The 12,255-nt window shown below is 43.6% G+C and overlaps 1 protein-coding gene across 2 annotated transcripts in view; it reads right to left on the bottom strand.

Moving 5' to 3' along the window:
• The window catches only part of PNPLA7 (patatin like domain 7, lysophospholipase), a 432,325-nt gene that overhangs the window by 341,535 nt on the left and 78,535 nt on the right, over positions 1–12,255 (bottom strand). For both annotated transcript variants that reach the window (XM_084650336.1, XM_084650337.1), the window contains exons 10-11: positions 4,798–4,926; positions 2,120–2,200 (exon numbers count right to left, since the gene is read on the bottom strand). In XM_084650336.1, the coding sequence (XP_084506462.1) occupies positions 2,120–2,200; positions 4,798–4,926 (210 nt within the window). The remainder of the gene's footprint in view (positions 1–2,119; positions 2,201–4,797; positions 4,927–12,255) is intronic.

Raw genomic sequence — 12,255 nt, 5'->3', positions numbered from 1 at the left:
GAGATCAGAGTGGGGAGGGAACCCTGATACACCCCCCATTACAGGTGTGATCCTAAGAGCCACTTTGTGCCAGCTAGCAAAAGGCAAACGCAACATGCTGTTGTCAGAATATTTAGCCAGACAGCATCTTGCAAGGTATCATACAAAAACTGATGACACACTGGTCATGGATATCATTGTGTGATGTATGCACAGGTTGCGTATAAAGAGTTATGTATGTACGGCGGTAAGCTGTTCTTAAAATATGCTGTGGAAGCAGCTGATAAACAAGTTTATCCTAGACAAGGGAATGTTGTTTTGCCTGTTTCTCCACTGTAAATTGTGCAAGGTGATACCAGAGACAGTGCAAGTTCATTTGCATCTGAGTCCACAGGAAAAGCGAACTAAGAGGAGGGCAAGGAAGACAGGATGGTGTCAGCTTCTTGGGGCACAAGTAGTTGAGGAAAAAAACTTTATCTGGGGATACCCTTCAGAAGAATACACCTCAAAGGTTTACTGGACTATAAAAAGAAGGGGAGAGAACCTCTTCGCTAATCATAACTTAAATTGAACAAAAGAGGCCTGTGCTCTTGGAATCCATACGAGATGAATCCTTCAACCATGTGAGCTGAAGTCGCGGAGAGCTGATTGTAGGTGAGAAACTGCCTGAGACCAGATTGTGCTTTCTGATGTCTAAAAGCTTAACAGTTCACATTTTTCCTTTTATTTTGTTTGTAACCATATCTGTCTTTTTCTCTTGCTTAGTATCACTTAAATCTCTGTTCTTTATTAATAAACGTATGCTTAGTTTTACTATAAATGACCTCAGTGCTGTGTATTAAGTTAGAGTGTGCCCACAGTGAGTCAACAAGGTGGTGTGTGTGTGTGCACTGTTACTTTGGAGACAGCAGGCTTCATAATTCCTGCGAGTGTCCAGTGAGAGGGACTGGACACTGCAGAGAGGCATGTCTGGGGAACTGGGTCTCGCTGAATGTTACCTGCAAGACCAGGTTAAGACAGACAGAGTCTTGAGGAATTTGCTGGGGACGCAGACAGTGGTGCAGCAGGGAGCTGACACTCAGCTGAAGGTCCAGCAAAGCTCTTTCTCCCTGAGGCAGGGGGGTAACACATTGGTAGGGCCCTATCAAATTCACAGCCATGAAAAACCCGTCACGGATGATGAAATCTGGTCTTCCCTGTAAAATCTGGTATACTTTTTCCCTGTACTATACAGTTTTCTCAGGGGAGACCACCGTTTCTCAAGCTGGGAGTCACGAATCAAAACAGGGCTGTGGAGGGGGAATGTTGCAAGGTTATTGTAGGGGGATCGCTGTTTTGCCACCCTTACTTCTGTGCTGCTTTCAGAACAGAAAGTTGGCCAGAGAGTGACAGCTGCTGGCCAGGCGCCCAGCTCTGAAGGCAGCGCAGAAGTAAGGGAGACAATACCACAACCCCCTACAATAACCTTGTGACCCCCCCACAATCCCCCTTTGGTTCAGGACCCCACCAGTTACAACACTGTGAAATTTCAGATTGAAATATCTGAAATCATGAAATTTATTATTTTTAAAATCCTATGACCGTGAAATTGACCAAAATGGACAGTGAATTTGTTAGGGCCCTGCACATTGGCTTACGGTTTTGGGAGCAGTGGAGAAGAGCATGACAATAGGTAAAGGCACAAGACCCTACACCTGAGGGGGTACACTCAGAGGGACCAGAAAGGGGACAGAGGAGCAGCTAGCCTGGCAGCCATGACAACCTCCATAATAAAAATGCCCAAATGAAATGTTATTCAGGAGGTTTCAGCACTGAGCAGATTTTATATCTTGAGAGCTTCACTCTCAAGCACGATAGTATTAATATTCTTGCAAACAAACTAATGTTAGCTTTATATGGAGATTATGCTTGCGAGCTACTGGAGTAGAAGACACACTCCAACAGCCAGGGTCAGAATCAGATACATACAGTGTGACGAGCCAAATACATACAGTGTGATAAGAGTTGTGAGTTTTTTACCCATGAAAGCTTATGCCCAAATACTCTTTAAGGTGCCCCCGGACTCCTTGTTGTTTTTGTGGATACAGACTAACATGGCTACCCCCGATACAAGAGTATATTGCTTTCATTCTATACTTACGGAATTGAAGAGCTCAGTGGTCAGGCCAAGATAGTTGTGCAAAGCCAAGAATGTCACTCTCTGGAGCCTCACCATGATGATCTAGGAGCAGAAGATCAAACACAGGGAGCAGGTGAATACCAAATACACCAACACCCACTAACCCACTCTTTTTGTCCTATGACTGCAGAAGTGTTAACAGACCACTCTACCTTGAATAGTCCCTTACAATTTGTGCTAACTACTTATGCTAAACATTCTGTTCTGGAATGGGTTACCTAGGGAGGTGGTGGAATCTCCTTCCTTAGAAGTTTTTAAGGTCAGGTTTGACAAAGCCCTGGCTGGGATGATTTAATTGGGGATTGGTCCTGCTTTGAGCAGGGGGTTGGACTATATGACCTCCTGAGGTCCCTTTCAACCCTGATATTCTATGATTCTATGAAAGCTTGGGTCTCTCACCAAGAAACACAATAGGTAGCTGAGCCAGAGACACCACCCAAAGGACTGCTGACACCCAAACTTCAGCTCCACGCACAAGACACCAGCCTCGCTGGTAAGGTTACTGAAATCATTGAGAACATTTAATAATTGAAATATATGCATTTATTTCAGTTTTCCCTGCTTGGCTTCCCCTGAGCTCTAGGTGCAACACCCAAGACAGACACTAAAAAACAAACCTCCCCAACAAAAATATGCACCTGAAACCACAGACACCGTGTGGGGGTCGTTATACACAGAGGATAACAATAAACATCAAATGGCTCAAAAAGAAGAGAGGGCTGGTGCCTGAAGTCTGCTTTTCCTTGTTACGAGGAAGTGGGCATTTTTCCTCCAACAGTAAAGAAGGAGAGTATTTCCATGGAAGACAACTTTCCCAAGATCCTGGAAAGATTGGAACTCAACATCCTAATTTAAGAAAACAGTGCTCTAATCCCTGGGCGACAGAGCCTTGGGTTGGTTTTGGGGGGAGGGGGTGTTTTTGTTTTGTTTTAATAAAAATACAATCTCAAGGGGCAAGTTGGGGCTGGAGTCCAAATTTTGGAGGCTCTTGCAAGAACTATAAAGGGCCTATACACTGTTGACAATCAACAAGTAATGATGATATTTATAATATTGATTATGACATCTTGATGTCAAACACCCTTCGTAAGAGCATATGATCCAAAATCTACACGCAACCAGTTCTCATTTGGCATCTCCCCTTTGTCACTCTCCTCTTTAATTAGACTCCTCTTTCCTTCCCCACCTCTCCCTATCTCCCAGCATCTTGTCTGGCATATGGATAAGGTTGCTTATTACACCAAGAGGCTGATCTATGTCTATACCAATGAAAAAAGCAAACTGATTTTCAGAAGTGCTGAGCACCCAGATGCTCAGATTCTAAGCCCCCATTTTTTAAAAAGGACAGAGTATTGGGGGTTGGCGAGGGAATGACTTATGACCAGTCCCAAGGAAAGAGGCTATGTCTTGAACTAGAGATACTGGAAACTTACAGAGGGGCACCAATAAGCTATCTTCATAGACTATCAGGGTAGGAAGGGACTTCAGGAGGTCATCTAGTCCAACTCCCTGCTCAAAGCAGGACCAATCCCCAACTAAATCATCCCAGCCAGGGCTTTGTCAAGCCTGACCTTAAAAACCTCAAAGGAAGGAGATTCCACCACCTCCCTAGGTAACCCATTCCAGTGCTTCACCACCCTCCTAGTGAAAACGTTTTTCCTAATATCCAACCTAAACCTCCCACACTGCAACTTGAGACCATTACTCCTTGTTCTGTCATCTACTACCACCGAGAACAGTCTAGAGCCATCCTCTTTGGAACCCCCTTTCAGGTAGTTGAAAGCAGCTATCAAATCCCCCCTCATTCTTCTCTTCCGCAGACTAAACAATCCCGGTTCCCTCAGCCTCTCCTCATAGCTCATGTGTTCCAGTCCCCTAATCACTTTTGTTGCCCTCCGCTGGACGCTTTCCAATTTTTCCATACCCTTCTTGTAGTGTGGGGCCCAAAACTGGACGCAGCAGTCCAGATGAGGCCTCACCAATGTCGAATTGCCATTAGATTTGCCTCTGCCGTTCTTTGCCCAGCACATATTTCAAGGCATTCTTTCCAGGGGAAAGTTACTCATATCATTCTTAAGAGTCCAATAAAGGTGTCACAATTACACAGATTAGTTAAGTGGTAGCATTATTCGAGGTTATTCAAGGTTAGCATTATTCAAGAGCAAAGATTAGAACTTATTTCAAGTACCCACTGCTACAGCAGTTCAGAGTTTGCAGATGTCTGATCAGTAAATATCTAGGGCCAAATTCTGCTCTTTGATGGGCAGAGGCAGCCCCCATGGACAGTAACAGGAGCTCCATATTTCTGAAGGCAGAATCTGGTCTCAAGGGGGAAGGAAACTTCGGTACGTTGGTCCAAGGGAGGGTATAATGTGATTAAATTAAGACGAGACACATTTATATTTCCCTCATCTCCGCCTAATGTAAAGATCAATCAGAAGGTGCGATAATCTCCTTAGATATGTGGTGGCAGCCCCCTCACTTGGGACACTTAAATATTGGACAAAACCCTGAGAATATGCTAGGGAGAACAATTCTGCACCAGCAGAAGGATGGACTAGCTGACTGGATAGGGAAAACACTTTTAAAGGAAAGATGGATACTACATTTAATAAAAACAAACTACGTATCAGTCTTACCTGTACCATTCTGACAAGAGTTTCAGGGTACTTCTGGAAAACATCCTGAAAAACACTGGCTGGAAGTCGCAATATAGTGGATGGTGTTCCTGCTCGGGCTGAAACTGTTTTATATGGAGCAGGGTGACCCTATTAAAAAAGCATTAGAGAAATGAGTATACTATTTGTTCCCTCTTGTACCACTGTCCACCTGCCTCAATTCGTCCTAATGACATTACACCACTTTTTCCTTTGACACACACCATCCTAATTCTCTGGCCACAAGAGAAAGATGTGCTCCTATACTCCATGGATTGGCCAGTCGGGGATGTAAGAGGTCAGCATGGCCAACAGCATTCACAGGGTCAACTTCATTTGCCTAGGAAGGGGGTAGGAGAAATGAGAAATCCCCACAGTGTAGTTCACCATCAAGTAGATGAATCTGCTGGGTTTACTGATTCTGTAATGCTACGGAGAAAGCCAGGTTTCAGAATTAAGGTCAAATTGATACTCCAGCTCTCCAAAGAGGTTGAGAAAAGGCCTTTTGGCAGGTCTATTAATCTATGCTGCCCTCTGTAACATTCTGGGGTGCATTCCTGATCAGTGAGAGATTTTGTTACCACCTGCACTGCAAACCTGCGTGCCGCACAATGCTTTGCTATTGTAGCTCCCAACTTGGGCCACTCACAAACAGCCTGCCAGAACGCAGGTCACTCCGAGTGTCTGTATGTAGCTGCAGCCCTGGTCCAACAACTCTGACCCCAGCAGCCTGTCAGCAACACTCCAGCCCACTCTGGCTTCCAGTCTTAATTACAGGGTGACACCCTGCAGGGTGACACCAACCAATACACTCCAAGTCCTCAGTTTTCCCAAGAAGTGTGTGTTCTGCACCATCCAGCTCTCTCCTGGGAAGTTTAGATATTAAAGGTCTGTAAAGGGTCAATGTTCAAAGGTTTGGTAACTCCAGTTAAAGTAGCAAACAGTTTGGTTTAAACAACACTGAATTTGTTTAGATTAAAAATAAAACAAGTTTCTTTAACTACAAAGAAATAGGTTTCAAGTGAGTACAGGTATAAGGCATTAAAGTCAAAAATGGTTGTAAGAAAAATAAAGATAAAACGTTTCCTAGTAGCTAAAACTTAACAAGCTAGACTTGGTTCAAGGTAAAACCTTACCACAATTCCAATATAGCTAACTAAATTCCCAGATTAGAATCTCCCCCAAGAATCAAAGGGTTGGTTCCTTTTCTTAGGAGAAAGAGAGAGATGAAATGTATTTTCCTGAGGGTTACCCTGGGATAAAGTTCATTCCAGCTGTGAAAAAGGAGCCTTGGACCAAGGGAAAAGAGGGTGAAAGAGGTTCCATTTTGTTGTTTGCTAAAATGCAAATCAATCTCTTCCTGCCCCCTTCTTTGCAAAAGAATGGCCACTTAACGGTGATGGCCAATCAACTTTGATGACACCTGGCTAGAGGCATCTGCTTGTCCTATGTCTTTGAAAAACAGGTTTACCCCTCCTCAGACTTGTCTTGCAAATACATTTTAGTCATAATTTCAGCTTGTGTTCATAACTCAATACACTATTCATACATACATTACACAAGAATTTTAACAAACAGTGTGTTGTTAGTTTTTAAATGATACCTCACAAGGCATATTTTGCGCAAATATTACTACAATAAAGTCTAGGGTGTGAATTCAGGGAGCTTAAGGTCACAACCTCCACTTAGCATATTTGCTGCCATGGCAATCTATGGATTCGCACAGTCTGCAGAAACAGACTAATCTGCTACTTCCACTCTTCCAGATGTGGCTAGATCCTAAGAGCTACAGGGGCAGTGGATGGGAAAGCAATAGTGACCAAAAGACCTTCAAGATGTGTGGAGAACTTTTACCCTTCTGGAACCAAGGTGTAATAGATAGGGAAGACAGAGACCTGCCTGCAGATCTTAAAGGAGGGGAGAAATTCTGAAGCTAGGCTTATATTTTTAATTGTAGGATTGTTCCCTTTTATGCTTTTTATCTTCAATAAAAGGAAGGTGTGAAACATTATTTTTAAAAACCCCAGTTTTTCACATGAGAAACATCAGGTCTAGACCTCCCTGTTTTTGCTAGAGGACTGGAGAACCAGCAGAATGACATCACAAGACAGGAAATGCGGCTACAGATTTTTAGATTGTTTTTTGTTTGGGTTTTTCTTCTTAATGTCTGTTCAACTCAAACTCTTGCTAAACCCTTGGGAGAAAAGCTTTCATTGCAAAAGATTCAGTGCCCCTGCTCCCCCACTTCCCTGAGTGCTGAGAAAGCGCATGTCAGTCCTCTGTAGAGTCCTCCTAAAAATCCAGGAAAATGAAGACCTGATTTAGCTATTTCCAAGATTAAAAAAAAACTAGCAGAAAAAAAATGGAGGAATGGGGAGAATCTTTTATGGGATGGAGCCTGAGCAGGAAGCTGATGCAAGAACAAACTGGAGTTCTTGCTTACTCAATCATCATAAGGGCTTACATTTTCTTCCATTGTGCAATACAAAGCAACTACATAAAATCTGCAGGACACTGAATGTGGAGATGCCATCCATGCTCCATACAAGTAGTACTGTCAGTGGTAATCAACCCAGGGCCTCCCACAGCACTATGCAGTCAGGTGCACCCACTGACACTGACTCAGAGGAACTTTCTGCCCAAGGAATGATGAATAAAAACACTAGACAAGTTACTTTCTGCACTGCTATCACCTCTCTAGAAAAGAAAGTTGACGGATTCTTAGTAAAATCAGTACAGAGGAAGCCTGGACGAAGAAAAGCACAGGACTTGGACAGCAAGATCAAATGAACTGTATCTCTGGATTATACTGATGTTGTACAGCAGAACCTCAGAGTTACGGACACCTCGGGAATGGACGTTGTTCACAACTCTGAAATGTTTGTAACTCTGACCAAACTTTAGGGTTGTTCTTTTGTTTTGTTTCAACTCCTCCCACCCTTTTTTTTTTCCTGGTAGTTTACGTTTAACACAGTACTGTTCTGTACAGTATTTGCTTTTTGTGTGTGTGTGTGTGTTTCCCCTGCCTGACTGTGTACTTCCGGTTCCAAATGAGGTGTGTGGTTGACCAGTCAGTTTGTACCTCTGGTGTTGTACTGAATGATATTATAATAAGTAAAAAGACTATGGACAGTTTTGAGTGCAGTCTATAATTCTGAATATCTACTCAGTCTGTGCCCTGGAATTGCATGGCTTCTTAAAAAGAATTTCAAGGACACCACACATAGCCTTTTAGGGCTTTTTACATAAATCAAAAAGGGCTCAGTGTTCCTTCCTTTTATACATCACTTTAAAGCCAGCCTCTAAAAGTCTGCTCCTACCTAACGAGATTATTCTGCTTTTCATCTACTCCCACGCAAACTGTTTTAGAAAAAAGTAAAATTACACTCTTCGCTTTTTAAAGATACAGGTCCCTGTACTGTTTACCAACTGTATTTTCCACCAGATCCTAAAGCAAATGGGTGGGGAAATTAGTTGCTGGATAAAAATAATTCTCTTCAATAAAGATTTATAATTAACTTTATAAAACGTTACATAGTAGTAATTCAAAAGACCAAGGATTGGGTTACAGATCGCCTTCAGATGTTCGATTCTGAACTTCAACTGAGCTGGTTGGGCTCACTCTGAAAATGACAGTGTAGACGCTCACGCGTTGCTGGAGCCTGGGCTCTAGGACCCTTCAAGGTGGGAGGGTCTCAGAGCTCAGGCTGCAGCCAAGCCTGAATATCTACTCCGCAATTAAGCAGCCCCTTAGCCCGAGCCCAGTGAGCTGGTATGGGCTAGCCGTGGGTGTCTAATTGCAGTGTAGACGTGCCTAGAGACTCTCCCTCCCCACCGGGAATCAGAGCCCAGGTTCCAGCCCAAGCCTGAACATCTATACAGTATTTTTAACCCCACAGCGTCAGGCCTGCAAACCAAAGTCAGTTGACCTTGGCTCCGAGACTCACTAGCACATGTCTTTTTTTTTTTTAAAATACTGTGTAGACGTGTTCTTTCAGAACAGAGTTTAAGGACCTCTGAGAAAATCATACTCTAAAGATTACAATACAAAAAGGAGCAGAGGACACTAAATCCAGCAGGGCACTTAAGAGAAGAATAACTGTGACATTTCCAGCCTTCCATTTATCCTGGGTCCAATTTTCCTTTTTAAACACTAATCAGCATGATGAGAGGAGCTTGGTTTTCGAAAACCTCAAAAGCAGGCTGTACTGTGTAACTGGCCAGAACGTACTAAAAGCTGCTTCAAAGGAAGAACAGAGGAAAATGTTCTCAGACTTGTCAGTTCTCTCAAGCACATTGTAATGTAATCAACAGCACTGAGAACACTGTTTAAACTGTAACTTCAATCAGTTTATTATAATTACATACAGGGAACTCTTTAGGGACTGCCTTTCAGGACAGATTCAGCAGTGAGCACCTCATTCCCCCCCTCCTCTTTTTTTTTTTTTACAAATGGGAACTGTTTGTTCTAGTTGGGGATAAGAGTTTCTCTCCATATTGTTCTGTCACCTGCAGAGTAATTGCAGGTTCCCTGAAGCACTGTTGACGGGAAGTATTTGTTGTGGTTACAAATGTGACAGCAAAACACAAGTAGTTGAGGCCTCCCAAGTGGACCTGGAATGCGATAAAACATTTCTGAAATGGATTTCAATAAACTTTTCATTAAGTGGAGTGGTGGGATTTTTCGTTTCTCCCATTTGGAGTGGTAATGCTCTCTTCTCTTCCATCTTCAAAATCCTGGAGTATCCTTTCTATTCTTTCTGCTGGGATTACCCTCTCCAGTCTGGCTTCCACCCTCTCCACCCCACCACAGCCATCCTAATCAAGAGCACAAGGGACCACCAAGCTAAATCCAAGGGTCACCTCTCTATCCCCTAATCTTTTGATCTGTCTGCTGATCACATTTCTCTTTTTCTGTTCTCTCCTGGTTTCTGGGACTTTGGTTAGTAGGTGAACGGAGAATTGGGAGATCTCATTCATTCCACATCATGTTTAATGCTTCATCAAACTCTCTTCTTTCCTTATCTACTGGTGTTACTCAGCATTCTGAGACTTCAGCTGCTCCCACTCTTCCAACCGCTACCCTTATATGCAGGATACAAGAACCCTTTTAGCCCCAAATTCTCACTTTTTGTCCTGTCTTGGATGGCTCTGTGCCATCTCAAACTTAGTCTCTACAAAAACTAACTCCAGGCTTTCCTATATGGCTATTTGGTGCACAGGGTGACTAGTCAACAAAATGGCAGATGAAATTCAATATTGATAAATGCAAAGTAATGCACATTGGAAAACATAATCCCAACTACACATATAAAATGATGAGGTCTAAATTAGCTGTTACCACTCAAGAAAGATCTTGGAGTCATTGTGGATAGTTCTCTGAAAACATCCACTCAATGTGCAGCAGCAGTCAAAAAAGTGAACAGAATGTTGGGAATCATAGAATAAAAGTCCAACCCCCTGCTCGAAGCAGGACCAATTCCCAGTTAAATCATCCCAGCCAGGATGATCATTTCTTATCATTAAGAAAGGGATAGATAATGAGACAGAAAATGTCATACTGCTGCTATATAAATCTATGGTATGCCCACATTTTGAATACTGTGTGCAGATGTGGTCGCCCCATCTCAAAAAAGATATTGGAATTGGAAAAGGTTCAGAAAATGGCAAAAAAAAATTACTAGGGGTATGGAACAGCTGCCATATGAGGAGAGATTAATAAGACTCGCACTTTTCAGCTTGGAAAAGAGACAACTAAGGGGGGATATGATAGAGGGTTATAAAATCATGACTCGTGTGAAGAAAGTACAAGACGGGAAGCCTCCTGATTCATACTGAGAAAGTAGGGCAATCGGCTAGCTATGTTATGTGCATGTATACGAATGCAAGAAGCCTGGGAAACAAGCAGGAAGAATTGGAAGTCCTGGCACAATCGAGGAACTATGACATGATTGGAATAACAGAAACTTGGTGGGGCAGTTCACATGACTAGAGAACTGTTATGGATGGGTATAAACTGTTCAGGAAGGACAGGTACAGGAGGAAAGGTGGAGGAGTTGCACTGTATGTAAGAGAGCACTATGATTGCTCAGAGCTCCAGTTTGAAACAGGAGAAAAGCCTGTTGAGAGTCTTTGGGTTAAGTTTAGAGGTGAGAGCAACAAGGGTGATGTCATGGTGGGCGTCTGCTATAGACCACCGAATCAGAAGGATGAGGTACACGAGGCTTTCTTCAGACAACTAACTGAGGTTTCCAGATCACAAGCCCTGGTACTAATGAGGGACTTCAATCACCCTGACATCTGCTGGGAGAGTAATACGGCAATGCACAGACAATCCAGCAAGTTTTTGGAGAGCATTGGAACAACTTTCTTGTACAAGTGCTGGAGCAAGCGACTAGGGGCCGTGCTCCTCTTGACCTGCTGCTTACAAACAGGGAAGAATTGGTAGAGGAAGTAGAAGTGGGTGGCAACCTAGACAGCAGTGACCATGAGATGGTTGAGTTCAGGATCCTCACAAAAGGAAGAAAGGAGAGCAGCAAAATACAGACCCTGGACTTCAGAAAAGCAGCCTTAGACTCCCTCAGGGAACTGATGGGCAGGATCCTCTGGGAAGCAAATATGAGGGAGGATAACTCGGGGGAGGGATAGCACTGTGGCTTGAGATTGGCCTGCTAAACCCAGGGTTGAGAGTTCAATCCTTGAGGGGGCCATTTTGGGGTCGGGGGCAAAACTGAAGATTGGTCCAGCTTTGAGCAGGGGGTTGGATGAGATGACCTTCCAATCCTGACATTCTATGATGGAGCAAGGAGAGCCGGCTGTATTTTAAAGAAGCCTTATTGAGGGCGCAGAAACAAACCATCATGAATTGCAGAAAGAATACCAATGGATGAATGGATTATAAGATGGACAGAAAGCTGGCTAGATCGTTGGGCTCAATGGGTAGTGATCAATGGTTCCATGTCTAGTTGGCAGTCGGTATCAAGCGGAGTGCCCCAAGGGTCGGTCCTAGGGCCAATTTTGTTCAATAATGATCTGGAGGATGGTGTGGATTGCACCCTCAGCAAGTTTGCAGATGACACTAAACTGGGAGGAGTGTTAGATACGCTGGAGGGTAGGGATAGGATAAAGAAGCACCTCGACAAATTAGAGGATTGGGTCAAAAGAAATCTGATGAGGTTCAACAAGGACAAGTGCAGAGTCCTGCACTTAGGACGGAAGAATCCCATGGACTGCTACAGACTGGGGACCGAATAGCCAGGCAGCAGTTCTACAGAAAAGGACCTAGGGATTACAGTGGATGAGAAGCTGGATGAGCGTCAACAGTGTGCCCTTCTTGCCGAGGCGGCCAATGGCATTTTGGGATGTATACGTAGGGGCATTGCCAGCAGATCGAGAGACGTGTTCATTCCCCTCTATTCAACACTGGTGAGGCCTCATCTG

The sequence above is a fragment of the Lepidochelys olivacea genome, assembly GCF_965140295.1.
Source record: "Lepidochelys olivacea isolate rLepOli2 genome assembly, chromosome: 16".
Lineage (NCBI taxonomy): Eukaryota > Metazoa > Chordata > Testudines > Cheloniidae > Lepidochelys > Lepidochelys olivacea.
This window is presented reverse-complemented; position numbering and strand designations above follow the sequence as displayed.